At 38.8% G+C, this 24313-nt stretch overlaps 1 protein-coding gene across 3 annotated transcripts in view; it reads right to left on the reverse strand.

The window, feature by feature from the left end:
• Window positions 1-24313, reverse strand: part of ranbp3b (RAN binding protein 3b) — a 134400-nt gene that overhangs the window by 53147 nt on the left and 56940 nt on the right. For all 3 annotated transcript variants that reach the window (XM_063032521.1, XM_063032522.1, XM_063032519.1), the window contains 2 exons: window positions 16774-16866; window positions 12617-12750 (listed from right to left, as the gene is read on the reverse strand). In XM_063032521.1, the coding sequence (XP_062888591.1) occupies window positions 12617-12750; window positions 16774-16866 (227 nt within the window). The remainder of the gene's footprint in view (window positions 1-12616; window positions 12751-16773; window positions 16867-24313) is intronic.

Consider the following 24313-nt stretch of genomic DNA (forward strand, 5'->3'; position numbering starts at 1 on the left):
GTGGCCTCCCCAGCTTCGGTGAGACCAGATATATTTTGGGGGACCGCCTCATTTAGCACCTTTGTTCCAATATGCTACAAAAGACAGGATCTCAATTCCACTTCCCATTCCCATTGCGTATGTCTGTTCATGGTCTCCTTTATTGCCACAATATAAGCTGCACGCCGGTCAGAGGAGCAACACTTCATATTTTGTTTGGGTAGCCTCACACCTAGTGGCATGAATATTGATTTCTTTCATTTCCAGCAATTCCCCACCCCCCCCACTTCTCCTATCACCCATTACCTTTTGTGTCCCTCCTCATTCTTTTTCTTCCATGCTCCAATGTCTTCTCCTCTTAGATTCCCTCTTCTTCTCCCCTATCAGCTCCCAGTCTTTTTTTACTTCAACACCCCCCCACCCCCAAGCTGGTTTCACACATTACCTGTCATACTTGTACTCCTTACCTTCCCCCACCTTCTTATTCTGACTTCTGCCCCCTTCATTTCCAGTCCTGATGAAAGGCCACAGCTTGAAACATTGACTTTCATGCTCCTTCACCTTAATTATTAATACACTCCCACTCTTTGGCATTCCTGATGTTTCTCAGTGTTTGTGGGCTTGTGAATGGTGAGTAAGGTTTTGTTGCCCAGGTAATTTCTTTTACAATATTGTTTGATATGATGCAATTTTGAAAAAGCAGCACTGTTGTCCTGGCTTTTAAAATCAGATCTCCAACTTCTGGAAAAGTGTAATGTGAATAATTCTTTACAGCCTGTGAGCCCTCAAGATCTCCAAGTAGTAAATCAAGAAAAGTTTAAGCATTCAGTCACCCATGGTATCACCTCCAAGGAGAAGACGACGGCAATTTTTGGCTCTTCAAAACAGCTGTCTAATGTACATTAAATACTTCGGAGAGAAGACACCATCATGATATGTTTCAGCTGCTCTACTCTCTGTATACACAACTGTGTGGCTAGGCATCGCTCAAATACCAACTACAAATTTGCTGACAATATAACCATTGTTGGTAGAATCTCAGGTGGTGATGAGAAGGCGTACAGGAGTGAGATATGCCAACTAGTGGAGTGGTGCCACAGCAACAACCTGGCACTCACCGTCAGTAAGATGAAAGAGCTGATTGTGGACTTCAGGAAGGGTAAGATGAAGGAACATATACCAATCCTCATAGGAGGATCAGAAGTGGAGAGAGTGAGCAGTTTCAAGTTCCTAGGTGTCAAGATCTCTGAGGATCTAAACACAAAATATGCTGCAGATGCTGGGGTCAAAGCAACACTCACAACACGCTGGAGGAACTCAGCAGGTCGAGCAGCATCCATGGAAACAGTCAGTCAATATTTTGACCGGAACCCTTCATCAGGGAGGGTTCCGGCCCAAAATGTTGACTGACCGTTTCCATGGATGCTGCCCTACCTGCTGAGTTCCTCCAGCATGTTGTGAGTGTTTCTCTGAGGATCTAACCGGGTCGCAACATATCGATGTAGTTAAAAAGAAGGCAAGACAATGGCTATACTTTATTAGGAGTTTGAAGCAATTTGGCATGTCAAATACATTCAAAAACTTCTATAGATGTACCGTGGAGAGCATTCTGACAGGCTGCATCACTGTCTGGTATGGAGGGGCTACTGCACGGGACCAAAAGAAACTGCAGAAGGTTGTAAATCTACTCAGCTCCATCTTGGGTACTAGCCTACAAAGTACCCAGGATATCTTTAGGGAGCGGTGTCTCAGAAAGGCAGTGTCCATTATAAAGGACCTCCAGCACCCAGGGCATGCTCTTTTCTCACTGTTACCATCAAGTAGGAGGTACAGAAGCCTGAAAGCACAAACTCAGCGATTCAGGAACAACTTCTTCCCCTTGGCCATCTGATTCCTAGATGGACATTGAATCTTTGGACACAACCTCACTTTTTAAAAAAAAATACAGTATTTCTGTTTTTGCACGTTTTTAAAATTTATTCAATATATGTAATTGATTTACTTATGCAGTATTATTATTTTTTATTTTATTATTTTTTTCTCTCTGCTATATTATGTATTGCATTGAACTGCTGCTGCTAAGTTAACAAATTTCACGTCACATGCTGGTGATAATAAACCTGATTCTGATTCTGAGCTCCTTTGTAAAATTTTCTGCATAACAGTAGCCACATGCAGTATTGTAGCTGTACATAAATTAGCCTTGTTTGCATAATTTGAAAATCATTTTAACAAAGATGATTCATTTTTCTCTGATGTTCTTTCATGACTTGCTAATACAGTCTCATTTCTCTAGATCAAGTTCTGTGGTACACACTGTTGATTGTGACCTCTGACACCACATGCCTAAACCCTTGCCTAAACCATTCGCTCTTAATTATACACTTCAAGAGGTCAACAGTCAATTCTCTCAACAGGTTTCTTTGGACAAGTAAATTGTCTATCTAAACAACAGTATGTTTCAAAGCATCTATTAGTCAAGTATATAACAATCTTCGTTGACTTATCTATACCACCCAGGATTTCAATTGTGTCTGTTATTAATTTTGATATAATCTCTTTTTCTGTCCTCTATGTTAAGGATTAATTTTGCCATGGACAGACCCAAAGTCGGCTGTGAAAGGAAGGTTGGGCATGGGGCTAGCAGCCCCATCCTGTAAAAATCCAGAGCAACAGAAATGTCAACAGAAGCTTCAATAACTACATCCCTGGGAGAGGAAGGAAACTGACACCAAGAAGATGGGCTATCCCTGGGGACAACTTGAAAGACCAGCACCAGGCAGAAGACTCTGGAGAGCTGCTGACAATGGCCTATGCCCAGGTAAGGGTGATGGGCTGAGATAAATTAAGGATTGTGCTTAATAGCAAAAATAACCTTCATAAATTAAAGATACATACCCAGAAGAGTCAACTATATTGCAATCATGATAAACAATTGCAAATACGTCAAGAAATATCTAAAACAATTGCAGAAAACAAGAACCTTGAACAAAGATTTTATTGTTAACTAACAGCAAAGGACTCACCGCACGTGGCACTTACATAACTATTTTACATGATGCCTTAGAAATACAGTTGCAAGAAAAAGTTTATGAAATCTTTGCAATTACCTGATTGACTGCATTAATTACTCATAACAAGGGGAGTTGAGTATAGGAGCAAAGAGGTCCTTCTGCAGTTGTACAGGGCCCTGGTGAGACCACACCTGGAGTATTGTGTACAGTTTAGGTCTCCAAATTTGAGGAAGGACATTCTAGCTATTGAGGGAGTGCAGCGTAGGTTCACGAGGTTAATTCCCGGGATGGCGGGACTGTCATATGTTGAAAGACTGGAGCGACTGGGCTTGTATACACTGGAATTTAGAAGGATGAGAGGGGATCTGATTGAAACATATAAGATTAGTAAGGGATTGGACACGCTAGAGGCAGGAAGCATGTTCCCAGTGTTGGGGGGGTCCAGAACCAGGGGCCACAGTTTAAGAACAAGGGGTAGACAATTTAGAATGGAGTTAAGGAAAAACTTTTTCACACAGAGGGTTGTGGTTCTGTGGAATACTCTGCCTCAGAAGGCAGTGGAGGCCAATTCTCTGGATTCTTTCAAGAAAGAGTTAGATAGAGCTCTTAAAGATAGCGGAGTGAAGGGATATGGGGAGAAGGCAGGAAAAGGGTACTGATTGTGGATGATCAGCCATGATCACAGTGAATGGTGGTGCTGGCTCGAAGGGCTGAATGGCCTACTCCTGCACCTATTGTCTATAAAAACGTGGTCTGATCTTCATCCGGTCACACAATCTGCCTAAACTAATAACACACAAACTATTGTACTTTTCCTGTCTTTATTGAACTCATTGTTTAATCATTCACAGTCCTGGCTGGAAAAAGTATGTGAACCATTGTATTTAACAATTGGTAGAATGTCTTTTTGCAGCAATAACCTCCACCAAATGTTTGCTGTAGCTGCTGATCAGATTTACACAACAGCGAGGAGGAATTTTAGACCATTCCTTAAAACAAAACTATTTCAGTTAATCAATATTTCTGAGATACCTTGCCTGAACAGCCCTCTTCAGGTCATGCCTTAATTGGGTTAAGGTCTGGACAATGACTTGATCATTCCAAAACACAAATTTTCTTCTGTTTAAAACATTCTGTTGTTGATTTCTCATGCTTTGGATCACTGTCTTGTTGCATCATCCAACTTCTATTAAGGTTCAGGTGACAGACTGCTACTCTGATATTCTCTTGTAAAACATTTTGCAGCAATTTTGAATTCATTGTTCCCTCAACAATTGCAAGCTGTCCAGAACCTGAGGCAGCAAAGCAGCCCCAAACCATAATGCTCCTTCCACCATGGGATGAGGTGTCAGTGTTGGTTTGCAGTGCCCTTTTACCACCAAACATAGTGGTGAGCATTTCTGCCAAGACTTTCAACTTTTATCTCATCTGTCCACAGAACATTGTTCCAGAAGAGTTGTGGAACATCCAGGTGGTCTTTAGAAAACTTGAGACATGTCCAGCAATTTTTTTTTTGGGGAAACCAGTAGTTTCCTCTGTGGTGTCTTTCCATGAACACCATTCTTGTTCAGTGTTTTTCTTATAGTGGACACATGAACAGAGACCTCAGCATGTTCTAGAGATATCAACAGTCTTTTGCTGTTACCCTTGGGTTCTTTTTCACCTCCTTAAGCATTGCACATTGTGTTTGTGGTGTGATCTTTGCAGGATGCCCACTCCCAAGGAGAATAGCAACAGTACTGAATTTCCTCCATTTGTAGACAATTTCTCTTACTGTGGACTGATAACACTCAGGTCATTAGAAATGATTTGGTAGTCTTTTCCAGCTTCATGCATCTCTACAATTCTTCTTCCTATGTCCTCTGAATGTTATTTTGATTGAGGCATGATGCATATAAACAGATCTTTCTTGAGAAGAGCAGGCTCTGTCAGTAATCTGACTGTGTGTCTTTTTTTTTAAATAGGGCAGGGCATCTCTACAACCCATGCCTCCAATCTCATCTCATTGATTGGCACACCTTTTATAGAAGGCATTACCCTAGACGTTCACATACCTTTTTAAACCTAGACTGATTGTTTAAATGGTGTACTCAATATCAATGAAAAGTACAATTGTTATTAGTTTAGGCAGACTGTGGTTATTTGCTATAACTTAGATGACAATCAGACCACATTTTATGAGTAATTAATGCAGAAGACCAGGTAATTACAAAGGATTCACAACTTTTCTTGTAACTCTATATAACAATCCATCTGTGGACTGTGAAAAGAAAATTTTGCTACATATGCTTTGACTAAAAATAAATTAGTGAAAGCAATTGACAAAGCCTCAATGTATTGGACTGTAGTGATACAACGGAGGATAATATAACCTAGTGCATGCTGAGTAGTGGAAATTGATAAACGATCACAATTTATAGAGCAGTCATTAAAGATGTTGGTTAGGGCTATCTTATAACTGGGTAGCGCAGAAACCTGACTAGGAGGGAAAAAAAGTTACAAATGAGATGGGGGCAATTTGACAATGCAACATTACCTTTAAGACTTGGGAGTGAAAACAAGCTTGTGAGGGCAGAGTGGCTTTGAAAGGAGAATGGTATTTGAAGAGAGAGAAATAATTAAAATGTAAACTAGCTCAAAGCTATACTAGATAATTAGCAGATTAGTGGGAAAGTATCACAGAAGCAGGTGGGTCTCTGAAGAAACAAATGAGCAGAGGATATCAGAAAAGATATTAAAGACTAGATTGTACAATATGCAGCAGATTTATTTGGAAATAATGAACCAAACAGTAGTCTGATCAAAGTAAGTATAATTGCTTATCTCTTAAAAAGATTCTAAGCTCTTCTCTCTAAATTATTAAAAGATTTATTTGCGCATTTGTGGGAGTAGGATACTTCATACAATTAAACAAAAATTAATACATGTGCAGGCAGGGTCATGATCACTATGACTGAGATAAATTGTAACTTGTCCATTTATAGAGAATAGTCAGTTGTTGGGACTCTTGGTCAATTTACAGATTACTTAACATCTGAACCACTGACGAGGAAAATTTAGATTATTGGAATTGATCACCAATTTCAAATAATTTGGTTAATGCAGCTGATATGTAACATGAAGCAGAAAATATATAACCTGTCAGGCATTTCTGTAATATTCATTGACAGCCAATAGTCAAGAGTGACGCTGTTATTCTCCTAGCATCAACTACTCATTTAATTTATTCCAATACTAATCCTTTTTTTAATTCACCCCACATTCTCCTACAGAACTAGAGTTAATTTAGAATTTTTACTATCCAACAAATTGCACATCTCTCAGGTGCAAGATGAAACTGGAGCACAAGGTGAAACTAATGCCATTTGAGAAAAGGATCCTAACACATCAACCCATCCAAATGTGTGCTGAATCACAAGTTCATGGTTTCCAAATATTTCTGTATATCCAAAGAGATGTAAGCAAAGCCTTCAAAATCTCATACAAACAGCTGCTTTCAATTTCAGCTATTCTATCCTACACCTTTAGAGCTTCTGATTTAGAAAAATATTTCCTTCTTAACTGTTAATAGGAGAATAACAGAGGTAGGTTGCATAGTTTCAGCAAGCTTACTGCACTGCAGGCACACCCCATAACTACCAAGGAAGATATATTAGATATGAAGACTCTCGTATGGCAAGTACAGACAATTCTATTGGTGAACTACAAATCCATTTATAGCAACAGAGCTACAATGTTAATGGATTTCACCCAGAATCAACACTGTGCATGCATTCAGATTTTGTTTTGGCTTTTTCCCAATTATACCATGCCTCAGGTCAAATAAACAACTAAGTTAAGAGACACAATTTCTCTCCAAGACATTTAAATTAGTGACATAAGAAAGTCTGCATGCAAAGATGATAAATATTTCTGTTTTTATTGTGGAAATTCATCGAGTTCTCTGTGGCCTAGTTCTAGCAAAATTATTTTGGATACTTAAACCTACAAAGCAAAAAATATAAAGGACAGACATTTCAGCCATATTATATGTATTTACTACCAGTTAGGAGCAAATGTTTGTACCGGCTGGTGGCGTAGTGGCATCAACGCTGGACTTCGGGGTGAGAGGTCCCGAGTTTGAATCCGGCCGGCACCCTTGCATGCTCTCCATCTGTGCCTGGGTTGAGTGTCGAGCTAAAAAAAAACCTGGAGAGGGATGGACTCCACCAGGTTTCAGATGCCCAAGACACACCGTACGATGAGCATACCAAAAAGATCGGTGCAAAAAGCTTGTCATGATGGCTCCACGACAACTCCACCAGGAGTTAAGGGTGCGCACGCGCACGCATGCACACACACACACACGAGCAAATGATAAACCCAGCAGCCTATTGAAAATTGGATTAGACACATTATAATGCTAAATAGATCCATTATCTATTGTCAGGAAAATACACGATTGAGCATATATATACAGCAGTATGCAAAAGTTTGGGCACCCCGGTCAAAATTTCTGTTACTCTGAATAGCTGAGCGAGTAAAAGATGAACTAAAGGCATAAAGTTAAAGATGACACATTTCTTTAATATTTTACACAAGATTACTTTTTTATTTCCATCTTTTAGTTTCAAAATAACAAAAAAGGAAAAGGGCCCGAAGCAAAAGTTTGGGCACCCTGCAAGGTCAGTACTTAGTAACACCCCTTTAGGCAAGTATCACAGCTTGTAAATGCTTTCTGTAGCCAGCTAAGAATCTTTCAATTCTTGTTTGGGGGATTTTCGCCCATTCTTCCTTGCAAAAGGCTTCTAGTGCTGTGAGATTCTTGGGCTGTCTTGCATGCACTGCTCTTTTGAGGTCTATCCACAGATTCTCGATGATGTTTAGGTCAGGGGACTGTGAGGGCCATGGCAAAACCTTCAGCTTGCGCCTCTTGAGGTAGTCCATTGTGGATTTTGAGGTGTGTTTAGGATCATTATCCTGTTGTAGAAGCCATCCTCTTTTCATCTTCAGCCCTTTTTTTTTTACAGACGGTGTGATATTTGCTTCCAGAATTTGCTGGTAATTGAATTCATTCTTCCCTCCACCAGTGAAATGTTTTCCGTGCCACTGGCTGCAACACAAACCCAATGCATGATCAACCCACCCCTGTGCTTAACAGTTGGAGGTGTCCTTTTCATGAAATTCTGCACCCTTTTTCCTCCAAACATACCTTTGCTCATTGCCGCCAAAAAGTTCTATTTTAACTTTGTCAGTCCACAGGAATTGTTTCCAAAATGCACCAGGCTTGTTTAAATGTTCCTTTGCAAACTTCTGATGCTGAATTTTGTGGTGAGGACGCAGGAAAGGTTTTCTTCTGATGACTCTTCTATGAAGGTCATATTTGTGCAGGTGTCACTGCACAGTAGAACAGTGCACCACCACTCCAGAGTCTGCTAAATCTTCCTAAAGGTCTTTTGCAGTCAAATGGGGATTTTGATTTGCCTTTCTAGCAATCCTACAAGCAGTTCTCTTGGAAAGTTTTCTTGGTCTTCCAGACCTCAACTTGACCTCCACCGTTCCTGTTAACTGCCATTTCTTAATTACATTACGAACTGAGCAAATGGCTACCTGGAAACGCTTTTGCTATCTTCTTATGGCCTTCTCCTGCTTTGTGGGCATCATTTATTTTAATTTTCAGAGTGATAGGCAGCAGCTTAGAGAAGCCCATGGCTGCTGATTGTTGGGACAAGGTTTGAGGAGTCAGGGTATTTATAAAGCTTTGAAATTTCAATCACTTGGCCTTTCCTAATGATGACTGTGAAGAAACCATAGCCCTAATAAGCTAATTAAGCTCTGAGACCTTGGTAAAAGTTATCTGAGAGCTCAAATCCCTTGGGGTGCCCAAACTTTTACATGGTGCACCTTTCTTTTTTTCTCACTCTAAAATTGCACAAAACAAAAATAATACACTAATCTTGCTTAAAATGTTGAAAAGAGTGTTGAAAGATCAGTTCATCTTCTACTCATTTAACTATTCACAGTAACAGAAATTTTGATGAGGGGTGCCCAACTTTTGCATGCCACTGTATGGCAAGCCCTGATGTCGAACATGCAGCAGCTTACTAGATTTTGTTTCCCAGAACTGCAGAACTACAATCATCCGTGATGATATCTAGCCATTCCTAAAATTGTCCATTGTCTGTTCTGCCTCAAAATCTCATTTTAGCTCCTGGTCACATTGTATGACAATGTATTTAGCCTAAATTTATTCTTTACAATCCTGAACGCATCACTTTTTACCATTTTAGCATATATAATTACAGTACATCTAATGCAGCGAGTATGAATACATTTACTGATTAATAACATATCTTTAATTAGTTCTGTATGATTTACTGCCCCCCCCACCCCCAGAACACTGAAAATACATTGTTAACCAATATATTCTTCTTTCTTATGATGCGGAGCTCAGGAGGGTTAATGGCGCCTAACGGCGACTCCTTTGTTTGCATCTTCGGAAACAGCTCAACTTCCATCTTCAATATCTCTATTTTTCCCTTTCAGGGTACTTTTGAAGACCCTGAACTGGAGTTACACACTGACTACGGTTCTTTGCGGGAATGGGACCCGCTTTCGGCGTTTCACAACTGGCTGTTGTTCAGCTCACCATGGGCTCAGTCTAACAGCTTCACTTGCCTTCAGAGGACCGAGATTTCATGGCTCTGGAAACAGGGGGATCGGACAGCGGCATCCGGGCAGGAGACTGGTGTGTCGTGGGAGATGGAAGATCTAAGGCAATATGCCCAAAGACCTGAGATCTTTGGGCTCAGAGCTTGGAAAAAGCGCTGTAATGGACTTTTAACATCATAAACCAGCGAGTTGTTAGTTATGTCTCCCCTCTCGCTGTGAAACAGAGACACCTCTTTCTCCCTTATTTGGGAGACAGAGAGCCTGTGGTATGTCAAATGCTAGATGAACCATGTAGTGATTGGAGTACTGCAAGTCTGTGTTTTTGCTGTTGTCTTGCTCACGCCCGAGTGCTTGGAGAGGGGAGCAATGCTTTTTTTTTGCCTGTGGGGGGTGGGGGGATTGTTGCCTGCTGCCGCTTACGCGCGGGTGGGAGGGGAGCTGGCAGGTGGGACTTTGGGGTTCTGACATTTAACCGTCGTTCATTCTTGTCATGGATGGTTGCAAAGAAAAAGCTTTTCAGGATGCATACTGTATACATTTCTCTGACATTAAATGTACCTATGAAATCTTGGAACAGCTATGATATATAACTATCTCTGAGGGAAGCCAAGCTTTTTGCTTTGTGATGACCACAAATCTACATGGTTTGGCCTGTCTGGCATATAAAATTGCTTGATTTGACATCTAATCCACCAATGTATTTATTTAGTTTACGGCTGTCACACATTGCTTGAGCATTTCAGAGGATAAGTGTACATGAATCAGAGCTTATGAAAAATCTTTAAAATTTACTTACAAAACAAATAGATTCTATACAAATCTCATATTCTGCACAATGGTTTTCCCCTACAATCCCTTCGAAGCATTTTTGAAAAATTCATAAAATTAAACTCATTTTTGTCAATTATTACCCTGCTTTAATTGCACAATATGTATTGGATCTGGATATTCTTTTTGAACTTTAGATTTATCCTTCATGTTACTAAACACTGCAAAAATTATATGCATGCTAGGTATGGTATGTGTTTAATACATACAAAATGCTGGAAGAACTTAGCAGGTCGAGCAGCATCAGGATTGATGAAAGGTCTCGGCCCAAAACACTGACTCTTTATTCCTCACTATAGATACTGCTTGATCTGCAGTGTCCTCCAGCACTGTGTGTGTGTTACTCTGGATTTCCAGTATCTGAGGAATCTTTTATGTTTATAGTATGTGCTTTTCCTTTTTGATATTAAGACTTGAATCTTAAGACTACGGAGAGTCTGTTCGTGGACAAAAATCAACTTAACTCCGCATCAAAACAAATAAGATTCTCTAACAACAGTAGAAAAACCAACTTCTATATCCAGATCAACAGAACACTTGTCCATTATTTCCCTTCAACACAAACAACTGCAAAATTAAAATGGAAATTTATATTATTGTAGGTGGCTTCTTTGATTCAAGTATAAACACTGTAAAATGGTTTTGGATGCCGGTTACTGGAATTCATATTTAAGCAAAAATTTGAATGATTAATTTTGAATGTGGTATGAAGAGAAGTTATTCAGAAACTTACCTTCGAATTCCCAGTGTGGTCTAAACAAGGTGGACAATGCATAGTTTGACTTGTACCAAACTTTTCAATTCCAATTGAAAATATATACAGACAAACTTATGAGAGCAAGGAAGGGGCAATTATTCCTATAGTGTAACTGAAGTTAGAATCTACTCTTTCTTAACTATCAGTATCTGTTGAACTTACTTTTCACTCACTGTTTGTATAAACATATTTTTAGTCCCTTCTCCTATTAAAATCTGATCTGCAATGATGATCTAGCAATTCTAAGGCATGCTGAATTTCAATTTGAATTACTATTAAATAACGTTCCCTCTAATTTTTTTTACAGCTGCGCAGACCAACCATTGTTCTGAGCAGAAATTTGTTTTTACACGGCCTGAAAACTGCCCAACACTTTAAATGCCTTTTTTGTACTTGTTTATAATGAAAATTGAAAAATCACAAACTTTTTATTTTATTCGTTAATAGAAGGATATAATGAAATACAATACAACAAAGAGAATCTTGCCCATTTCGTAATCTTTTACTAGCTGTGTCCAATTCCAGCTGCATGGCAACGAAGGCTACATGTGCGGGAGCATATCAGTTAAGTGCAGCCGCACACCAGCACAGCTTAGATCAAACAGCGCTATTAAATCAGTGGGGAGAAAAAATGTGAGGACGAAAATTAATGACCGCAGGTTTCATATCTGGTTTGAATCTGCCAAGTCAACTAGGAAAATGGTGCAGCTGTATATCAGCTTCACACTTTCTGAATAAATTACCAAGGATTCCTACTCTAATCAGTCCTCACCAACCTTGGCTGGAAAGGTAAGGATTGGATCATTGATTACTACAAATTTCCTGAAAGCTATAGTCTCAGGCATGCTAGGTGCCCAGCCATCTCATCAGAGAGATGAGCAACTTGCAACACAAATCACAGAATATTAAATGCTTGCTAATAGCGCAATCAACAAACTCAAAAATGGTTACATTGGGACCAATGTAACTACTTTAAAACACAATGTCAGGGCAGTGCTATTTTTAATAAATACAGCAACAACATAGAGCAAGTTTATCACTCAAACACTTTCCCACCTCACTGATGCCAAAATGCATTACAAGGGTGCTTGCTGAGATGCACTCTTGCCATCGAACTGAGTGAACCTACACAGCTACCTAATAACTTTATAACAATTGTACCAGACATCTTCAAATTTCATTTGCCCAACAGACACCAGCAATAAAATGCACAAAGATCCATGAGATAACAACTTTATGAAAATATAGGAGTTACCAGGAGTAACATCCAAGACAGAAAAACCATGGCCCTGATGTCATCATGTAACCACATACCTATATTGTTGTACTGTTAGATAATTACTCATTTAGAGGTCTCAAAGTCATTGCTGACAACAGTGTTACATACCGAGTGACTACTTGTGGTCGTTGAGCTGTTGACAGATGAGCCCTCTATGTCTGATGTACTATTCTGGTTTACAGAAGAAATGATGGTGCTATCCTCAGTTGGCTTGCTCACACCATTGGTTCCACTGCTATTAACTAGAAAAAAAAAACAAAAAGAGCTGCAATTAGATTCAATTATATAGCTTCATGGAACACTGGCTTTGGATTAATTGAATAAAGGTAGGTATCAGGTGTGGATATAACTGAAAGACAAGGCCATACAACAATGCAGCTTTTCGGGGCTGCATTCACAAATCCAATCCACTTCATAAAGCAGAATGCTGGCACACACAATGGAATTCATCTAAGTGATGGGAGAAAGCTCATCAGATGGGATTCATAATGAAATGGATCTTCTGAATGCAAGAGACTGGATTGTAGAGCACACACACAACAATAGAAAGTTACAAGATATTTCCTTGCACAGACTCAAATAAAAAAGTATCAGTTCAAATTTATGTGGCTCCACCATATCCTCCATTTCTTATTTTTCCAACTCCCTCACTTGTTTCTACATCTATAAAACAATCATTGACCTAGACTGGCGGACAACATGACAACAGCAATAAACACGAATAAGAGTGGGAGGTCAAAGAGAATTTTGCCTCTTTACCAAATAAAACACCCACAGCCTCCTTCAGAATGGTTCACCTCTTCTGCTTACTTACATTTCCCTGTAGCTTATGAAATAATCTAGCATTAATATTGAGTGTGGCTGAAAACCTGGCATGGACAACTGACAGAAGGAATCACCTTTTCAAAAGTGACTTTCTGATATTACATGCTCCTAATCCAAGTATCATGCTAGCAATAACAGCTTTGTTGAATTTACCCAGTATTTCTTCTGTGACTCCCACTTTGGAGAGTGTCCTGGATACTCAGTACCAAGGAAATTTAGTGAGCAATTCGGGAGCGTGCCGTTCTGCAGCTTTTCGTTACTCCCAGCTGCAGGATTACAGTTGGAGAGCGGAACTGTCAAAGAGGAAATACAGGGAAAGTCAAGACATTTATAATTTGGGTAGGTGATACTTCTCATCTATCCAAGCAAGCCAAATTGCAATCCAAGAACTATCCTCCAGGTAAAGTCAACTGACACCTTGTTCTGTAATGTTCAAATACCTATAGTTCACGGCTTTTGATTAACAAGGGCTTAAAAGATAAAATCAACAAAATGACCACACATTTTCTCATTTCAGAAGTGTTTTAATGCTGATGATCAGACAAGATAAGATTTAATCCAATATCATCACCAGCAAATAGGCCACTTACAATATAAAAAGGAGACTCAGGGAAGAGAAGGAAAGAATTCTACACAGGAGGTGATTTTCTAAAATGGTAGTTAAAATCGCATGAACATTTCATCAAACAGCTCTAATAGGATTAACTCATACTCATATTTCTCAGAAAACATTTTTGTTTTTTTCCATAAAATTATTCTTGATAGAGAAAAAGTGTAGTTTTGTGTAGTGTAATACACTTCTCAGAAGTGTAGTTCAATCAAAAATTTGGGAAAACTGCATAAATGGTAAGGCAAAGAAAGATTAGGACAACGTAATTAATTTCAGATTTTTCTAACCAACGGACAGTACAGACAAAATGGTGCTCTTCTATCTTGTACTTTGCTATGTAAGAACACTATTCTGGTGGTAAGGTACCTTGTGACATCCTGAGATTATATAAACCACAATATAGTTGCAAGATCTTCTCTTTGTAAACTCCACAACATTCTAAAACAGTCACTGTCTGGAATTCCCAACTTAAAAGCACCAGGATCGTTATCCTTTCAAAATAACAACTTCCCAAGCACATCTGTTTCCAATGGAAAATTTTTGAATCAACTTTTAAAAGCTATTAGCAGAATTATTATTTTGTAATGCCACATTTTTAAAATAAATCATTAATGGCTTTCTGAATAGTATTCTATCCCTCAATTTCTCACATATAAATAGCTCAATCATACGGATGGATACAAAGCACAATGAATTTTGTTTGTACCACATAAAGACCTGAAACTATATATGTATGAAAGACAGCACCCACTGCAAAGTGTTGGAGTAAATATATCAAGCAAAACAGAATAGTATTAGCACTTTACTGGTTTGGCTTAAATTGCTGAGTTTGTCAGAGCAGCAAATATGGCAAAATATATTACAACATGTTCTGTAGTTGTCTGAAAGGCAATGAGGAATCCATTTTTAAAGGAGACATCTTCCTTGCATTTCAGATCAACAAATTCACACATTTATAAGGAGTCCATTGTACTAAGAAGATCTAGAATTTGCTCTTAATTGGACCTATAATCACAGAAAATGGGAAACTGGTCACTTTATTGCTCGGGTGCATCTGAGTAGGCTTTTTGTCCATCGATGGTTGGAACTACACTAGTAACTTTTCTGAAGGAGAACCTGTAATATTTAAATGCTTGCAATAGTCCAATACTTCAAGTTCTTCACTACTGAGGGATAGAAAGGTCTCCAATTACTCCATTCTATAAAAGCAGTTCACTGATCAGTGTTTCCCTTGTACATGAAGTAACACATTTTTTCCTTAAAGGCAACCCCACGATTCATGATCTTTATCCAAGGACACCAAACCTTTTAAGTACACTTGATATACAGGAATATTTTTAAAATTGCTATGCCAAGTAGCCTAGAGGCCCAAATTCACTTCAATATATTAATATATTTTCGGATACCCCATGAAATTGAATTAATGATATTAATTCAATAATGAGACCATAAACAATCCCACAAGTGCATAAGTACATAAGTTAACCTTTTGCCAGAAATTACCACAGAAATTGCAGTAAACTGAATTTAAAATTGATCCATGTCTATTTCTGTGTGTACATGATTTACACTGTTCACTACAGTTACTGAGGCTTTGCCACCAACATAGAAAGATTAACTGGATGATCCACAGAATTCAAAAGCAATATTCCACAGCAGCCGCAAATGTATGCAAGTTACTTCTTTTCTACCTCCTAGTATTTCTCACTTCTTTCTCAATTTCATTACTACTTCTACTAGTTTGTACACTTCTAATTTTTTCCTGTTGCTCTCATTTTACAATTTGTAATAACTCATTGAATTCTATTTATTTACATGGTTCAGTTTACTATCAGAGAATGTGTACAGCATACAATGTGAAATTATTTGATTTAAAAAAGTATGATCTCCATCATATTTTCCCTATTGTATATGCTTATTATTGTATTATTCTTCTCTTGTACATTAGAAATATAGAATCTGTTCCCTAAGTTATTACTGTCTAATCATGAATAATAATTGTCCTTTATTTGCTGTAAACTGAAAATCCCAAGCACAAGGATTACTTAACATCTGAATGAGGCATAAGCAGCAAAACAGATACGCTAGGAAAGAATACAGAGTTTGTACAAGGCAAGCATTTCATATGTAACCAATGGACGATAAAGGTGATGAATCACTAGCCCTTGGAAAGGACAATTTCTAGTATCATTAATTTAACTAACCATAGCACTATCTAGCCTGCTTTTTGTGCCCGTTACAGGACAATGATAATTATTCTGAATTTTATGCTGTTCAAACTTTCTCACGTGCTCAATGATAACTGGCTCACAGATTAGGTCCTGGTTTCCAGACAATGCAAATGAACATGCCATTGTGCTGGCTCCCATACTTCAATGCTTTAAGTATGAACCCTGGTTTGATCAAGGGACGTATTTGGTCCAGATAATCTCTAAATTGCGTGAGCAGTGTGAGTCACTAGATGAAATCACTTTTTGCATATGAATATTAAAAAGGAACCTCCCTTTGCAACTTACATTTAAAACTGAAAATAATCCTATAAAGAAAAACAAATGTGCAAAAATACAGAAAATTTGTTGGAAAGTTCACAGCCAATCATAGCTACAGATGAACTATGACAAAGATGGCTAATCTCTACAACTGTGCTCATTTGAGCAAACCTATAGAATTTGAATTCACATCTCATTTCAAGTAAGGCTGTTTTGAGAATTACCTTTAAATTAGACAAATATTGAAAGGGGAATGCAGCTTTAGTAGCATATGCAGATTGGCAACAAAATTTCTGAGAGGCTAGACAGTACAAAGATGAATTGCAGTTCCAACCAGTTACCGTTTTGTGTAAAGGACTTCTGCTGTGGTGCCTGCAGGACAGCTGGACGTAGGACACTTCGCTGCTGCTCCTTGGACTTCTGACTAGGAAGACCTGCAAGATCAAACAACTTATTTACATCACCTCAGCTTTGTTGTCATTCGAGCATACTGCTTTGAATAAAGCTGCAAATTCGAGTATAGTACAACACAATGTTGTTGTGTTACAGAGCACTGTTGGAAGATAGTCATTCCATTCATTGAACAGTGTTTAGCGCAGGCCATGGCACCACTAAAAAAATTGGGATTATAAACTGACAATGTGTAAAAATAAAATAAAAATTACAAATAATGAATTTTTCTGGGACTACGGGATAACTACCTCGGAACATTTCCACAAGGAAACGGAAGCTCCAAGCTGTAGTGCAATCTAAGTATAAATCAAGCTGTGCTATAATGTTTGGAAAAATATTTAAAATGAGCAGAGTTGTTTAATGTCAAAAAGATGTATAACATTAAGGAGGTGCAGTTATTGCTATCATTCAGGAGTTCCAAATTAACATTTTGAACTAAACTAAATGCCAAAGTATTTGTAGCACTGAAGCGCCCCTGCTGTTTAAATAATCACAATGCAAGTGGTATACAATTTACTAGGGTGTTAGAAAGAGAAAGAAGGTATTAAACCAACTTTTATTAGAATTATTGTCAGGTACCAAATCACAAGACAGATACAATAATAAATAGTTGCAAGAAACAGTATACTGGAACAACTCGGTGAACGAAGCAGCATCTGTGGAGGCAAAAGGTGTAATTCAAATGTTCCTGACTGAATGCAAAGAAAGATTACCAATCTATAGCAGGTGCGTTGAGGGGAGCTGGGCACGTGCATGGAGGAGGGCAGAAATAACAGGTGGGTGATAGGTTGAGCAAGAGAGGAAGGGGATGATAGACAGACAGAACCAGACTGGTGGGGCGGAGGGGTGGTATGGGAAAGTGAACAATGGGAAAAGAAAACTAGGTTGGCAGGTGGGTGCATTGGGCTATCTGAAACTAGAAAATTCAATATTCCCACCATTGGTTTATAAGTTACCAAAGCAGAATATGGGATATTGCTTTTCCAATTTGTGTTTGGCCTCTCCATAGCAATGGAAAAGACAAAAGACAGATGATCAGTGTGGGTGAGGGAAAGAGAATTAAAATGATATGTAATCACTACTCTCTTCCATTTTGTGTGTATCTGCCCTCACCCCATCCTCCCACCACCACACTAGCCTCAAGGAAGAGGAGAAGATGGCGGTGCGACGCAGCACGCGCGGCCTCTCCAATGAATGATATCTGTAATCTGTCAAGTAGGGGACCGTGCACAATTCTGATTTGATGGAGACAGACGTGAGAGTACGGAGGAACATCTGGAGCAACTTCTGAAATGCCCTCTTCGCTGCCGCTGTTACTGTGTGGTAACCGGAATCTCCGGAGCAGAAGGCCTCGAATCCTAGGCTTTGCTTGTTTTGGCAGCCAGGGCTAGGTCGAAGGCGCTTGGGAGGCTGTATCGGAGGGGCTGGTCGGAGGCTCAAAGTTTTTGGATGGACGGACTTGGTGTCGGCTGTGGTAGGCAGCTTCCAAGACATCGGCAGTTGTCAGTGCCTTGAGGGTTTATGGCAGGGAGTTTCTCCCTTTTGCAGCCTGCTATAAGGGACTCGGGAGTCGATCGGGACTTGAGACTTTTTTTTTAAACCGTGCCCATGGTCTGTTCTTTATCAAATTATGGTATTGTTTTGCACTGCTGTAACTATATGTTATAATTATGTGGCTCTGTCAGTGTTAGTCTTTGGTTTGTCCTGTTTTCTGTGATATCATTCCGGAGGAACATTGTATCATTTCTTAATGCATGTATGCATTTCTAAATGACAATAAGAGGACTGAGTGTTCTCATAATCTAATCTAATCATGTCTTAGAGTTAGGTTGATTGGGTTCCCCTTGTCCTCACCTACCACCCCACTAGCCTCTGCATCCAGCCCCAAAGAGTCCTTCCAGGTAAGGCGAAACTTCGCACTTCACCTGCGAGTCTGTTGGGGTCATCTACGGTATCCAGTACTCCCAGTGTGGCCTACTGTATATTGCTGAGATCTAACGTAGAGTGCGAGACCACGTCGCCACAAAACAAAGAATCTCCCGATGGCCACCCGTTTCATTCTACTTCCCATTCCAACATGTCAGTCCATGGTCTCCTCTACTGCCACAATGTGGCCACACTCAAGTTGGAAGAGCACACCTTAAAATCCGTCTGGGTACTCTCCAATCTGATGACAAGAACATTGATTTCTCAAATTTATGGTAATGCCCCCCTCCCTCTACCATTCCTCATTCCTGTTTCCCTCTCTCACCTCTTCTCCTTACCTGCTCATCACCTCCCTGAGCTCCTCCCCCTTCCCTTTCTTCCATGGTCTTCTGTCCTCTCTTATCAGATTCCCCCTTTTCCAGCCCTTTATTACTTTCACCTATCAGCTTCCCAGCTCTTCACCTCACCCCTCTCCCTCCCAGTTTCATCTATCACCTACTACCTTTTACTTCTTCCTCCTCTCCTCCACCCTCTCCCCCCACTTCTTGCTCTAATCTCTCATCCTTTTTTCCAGTCTTGATGAAGGGTCTTGGCTCAAAATGTTAACTGCTTACTCTTTTCCATAGACGTTGCCCGGCTTGTTGAGTTCTTCCAGCATTATGTGTGCTGCAATCACTACTACTTTATTATTTCCTTCATTCACCTTAAGTACAGGGACTCCTGTGCCCAGCCTCAATCAATGTATATAAGCTAGCTTATGTATTTACATTTATTGTTTTTTAAAAAATTATTATTGCACTCTTTATCTCAAGTTTTTGTGTGCTGTATCAGATGTGGAATAACAATTATTTTGTTCTCCTTTGCACTCGTGTACAGGAAATGACATTAAATAATCTTCCATCTTGAAAGCTCCAGATTGCCTTTGCAGATAAAGTGCAGAATAAATCATCGCGTCTACACTTGGTTTTACCAATGTTAAAAGAAGCCATATCTTGAGCACAGAATGCAGACAGTAGGTTGGGAGAAGTGCAGGCAAACTTCTGACTCATTTGGAGGGGCTGTTTAGATCCTTGAGATAGTAAAGAGGTAGGTGGAGAAGGAACAGGTGTAATCACTCCCATTGCTGCAGGGGTACATGCCCATGGTTGGGGAGGCAGGAGTGGGTGGGTAGGGAGGGACAAGTGGGCCAGGCAGTTATCCAGCAGAAAGATGGATGGGGAAAGAGGAAGATTGACAGATGGTGGGATCACATTTGAACTGGTGGAAATGGCATAGAATGATATGTTAGATGAGGAGGCTGGCGGGGTAAAAGGCGAGACCAAGGAAACTCCAATGCCGTTCTACCTGGGAAGGAGGGGGGGACTAGGGTGACATCAGAAAGGTGGGAAATGGAGGAAATGCATATAAGGCTTTATCAACTATGGCAAAGGGCAAGCCACATTTCCAGGAGGAGGGCATTTCAGAAGTAGGAGGCCTCATCTTGAGAGCTGATGCAGCAGAGATGTACAAATTTTTAAAAAGGAATGGCATCATCACAGCAGACAGGGATGCTTGCTCTTGCTTTGTGTTTTTTTTTCGTGAAATCAATTAGCTAGATTTCTATACTCTCCAAAAATCTATGTACATCTGTCAGAGGCTGAGCTTCCATTGGCCTTTCTCATGGGAATTTTAAAGATTTACTGAAGAGATTTTATGTTCATTGCAATTCATGATACACCACACCTAATTTTGAGACTGTGATAAAATCATTGATAAAAATAGAAGGTGCAAAAAGAGCACATAAATAATGTACAAAATTACATTTGAGATGAATGGGTGGATTTGTGGAAAATTTGACTCAAAGGGATGCACTATTTTTCATCCTTCACACGTATGCACCAAAGAAAATTCACAGAAGGTAGCCTCATTGAAACTTTTATTTCCACTAATTGTACTGAAACAGGTAAAACAAATGTATTTTCTGGTGTCACCAGTCAAAGAAAGCATCAAGGGAATCAAAAGCTAATGTTATGGTTACTTCAGTATGAATAAAAATGCAAAAAAGTTAGGAAAAAATCAATAATCCCAAAATTCTGGACTCATGGCTGACAAATTTTATTTGCCAAGATTATGAGTTTAAGCAGGTCAACCAATCTGTTCACCATGAAACCAAAAACTAGCAATAATTTTTCTTGCATGAAAATCAAGGAGTACTGAAGGAAATACATGTTCTTCTTCCATATGTAATTGAGTATGTTTGCACAACAGAATGAAACACATTGTTTTATCAACCAGGAGAGGGGCATGCAGTTTCATACTAATTCACCCGCAAAGGTGAAATATGTTTCTATATTTATTGATTCTTCAATTTTATTTGTTCATTATGAGACAATTTCAGACCCAACTGGTAGATTTTTGTTAATTACCAGTTTACTTTATAATCAATAAGTTGTTATGGTTAATATTTATGCTCCAAATATCGATTATCCTGCATTTTTAAAGAAATTATTTGCATTATTCCCTAACTTAAATGAATATAAGTTGATAATGGGTGGAGACTTTAATTGCTGTTTGAATCCTTTGATGGATAGGTCTTCAGTTAAACAAATCCTACCAAATAAATCTGCATTTTTTATTAATTCTTTTTTAATGGACTCCGGAATATCAGACATTTGGTGGCTTCTACACCCTAATGATGCTATTTTTTCTCTCATGTATATCACAATTATTCTAGAATTGATTACTTTTTTTATTGACTCCTGATTAATACCATCTGTCATTGCTTGTGACTATGATGCAATTGCTATTTCTGATCATGCACCTCTGAAATTACCAATTAAATTAGCTGATGTAAGTTTTAGAACTAGACAATGGCAGTTCAACTTGACCTTACTTCAAGACTTAAAGTTTGTTAGTTTCATTAAAGAACAGATTGCTTTTTTCTTTTCAACTAACTCTACCGAAGGAATTTCCAGCGGGATATTATGGGAAACTTTTAAAGCACATATTCGTGGACAAATTATTTCATACTCTGCTGGATTAAAAAAGGGAACCAATAATGAAATGTGTATATTGGTTGATAAGATTAAAGAAATTGATAAATATTCAGTTACTCCCAATTTGGAGCTTTATAAAATGAGAGTCAAACTTCAGATGCAACATAGTTTGTTATTAACATCTCCCATTGAAAACCAGTTACTTAAAACTAAATCTCAATTTTATATACATGGTGATAAATCAATATTGACCAATCAATTGAAAACTGTTTTGGTTAAACGTCAGGTTATTAAAGTCCGTAGCAACACTCACAACATGCTGGAGGAACTCAGCAGGTCGGGCAGCATCTGTGGAAACAATCAGTCAACGTTTCGGGCTGGAACCACTGACTGATCAATTTCCACGGATGCTGCCCAACCTACTGAGTTCCTCCAGCGTGTTGTGAGTGTTGCTTTGACCCCAACATCTGCAGAGTATTTTATATTAAAGTTTGTAAACAGGATGGCAATTTTACGGTTGATCATGATGAGATTAATAAATCCTTTCAGGAATTCTATACCTCTTTATATCAGTCAGAATTCCCTGACGATACTACTACAATGCATGAATTCTTAGGGAAATTGAATATCCCCAAACTATCATCTGATGAATGTTTACTATTAGATACACTGATTACAGAGCAAATAATACAGAAAGCAATTTCTTTTATGAACTCCCCTGGTACAGATGGATTTACAGTAGAATTTTTAAAATGTTTTTCTGATTTACTCTCTCCTTGGTTAAGTAGAACTTTTAAAGATGCCTTATTGATAGGTAAACTACCACAATCCTTTTATAAAGCATCCATTTCCTTAATTCTTAAAAAAGATAAAGACCCTACTGCATGTGCTTCATACAGACCAATATCTTTGTTGAATGTAGATTTTAAAATTCTTTCTAAAATAATGGCAATTAGATTGGAAAACGTGTTGCCCAAAATTGTTTCAGAACATCAGACAGGATTTATTAAAAAATTGTTACTCATATTTAATGTTAGGAGATTATTGAATATTTTATATACTTGCTCACCTAAAATTCCAGAATGTATTATTTCATTGGATGCTGAGAAGGCATTTGACAGAATTGAATGGAAATATTTAATACACTTGAGAAATTTAATTTTTGTCCAAAGTTTATATCCTGGATTAAATTGATATATCATACACCTTTGGCCCCTGTAGTTACGAATAGTCAGAGAACTCCCTTTTTTAGGCTTTTTCGTGGTACTAAGCAGGGCAGTCCTTTAAATCCTTTATATTTGACATTGCTTTAGAATCCTTGGCAATTGCTTTTCGAGAATCACTAAATATATTTGGCATTATTCAGGGCAATGAAACACATATGCAGATGTCTTGTTATTATATATTTCTAATCCAGAGAAATCCTTTCCTTCAGTAATATCATTACTTGCTCAATTTAGTAGCTTTTCCGGTTATAAATTAAATTTTGATAAGAGTGAGTTATTCCCATTAACAGTCCTGGGTATGACTCTAAACTGATGAGGCTCTGATTGGGGACTTCAAGAGCTTTGGGGAAAGAGGAGTTACCCCTTAGTCATTCATTGCTCCCAGGGCCGCTCTGACCCGGAACGGTAGCACCTGCAAGGGTTCCTGCTCAGGATACGAGCGAAGGCCATCGGCAGATCTGGCAGGTTCAGTAACTGAACTTATGATGGAGAAGGCGGATGAGCTAGGACCTCAAATATCAACAGCTATAGTATAGGCGGATGAACACTTGGGAAGAGAAATGTTGATTTCTTTAGTTCGCCCAACGGAAGGAAATAGCAAACCACCGTTGCTATTTGCTAAGAAAACTATGGTCAAACTCACAAAATGTATCACACAACAATAGCGTCAAGAGGATCTTCCAGACAATTCTGAATGTACTGACCAATACTAAACTAGGCATGACAACCCACCTCAGAGTACTGAAATATTACGTTTATCCAGTTATGTTATATGGCTCAGAATGTTGGACAATATCTAGTAACATGAGGAAACGAATTGTAGCAGCAGAGATGTGGTTTTTGAGGAGGATGCAAAGAATATCATGGATGAAACGAATATCTAACGAGGATGTCATGAACAGAGCAAACACAAAAAGAGAATAAAGTATGAGATCATGAAAAGGCAATGTAACTTCATTGGACATGGGATTAGGAAAGAGGAGTTAGAATGCACGGTAATTATGGGAAAGATTGAAGGGAAGAAAGCAAGAGGAAGACAAAGGCAAATCATGATGGAGACAGCAGTCAGAGAACTGGAAATGAATACCAATGAATTGATCCACTTGACCCGAAACAGGAGTGTGTGGGCCATGGCAGTCAAAGCTCAAACTGGGCATGGCACCTGATGATGATGATGATGATGATGATGATGATGATGATGATTCCCATTAAATATACAAACTTTAATTTACAGAAGTTTTCCATTCAGATTGGCTACAGAATACTTTATGTATTTAGGGGTTAAAATTACTAAGAAACAT

Source organism: Mobula hypostoma, chromosome 24 (assembly GCF_963921235.1).
Source record: "Mobula hypostoma chromosome 24, sMobHyp1.1, whole genome shotgun sequence".
Lineage (NCBI taxonomy): Eukaryota > Metazoa > Chordata > Chondrichthyes > Myliobatiformes > Myliobatidae > Mobula > Mobula hypostoma.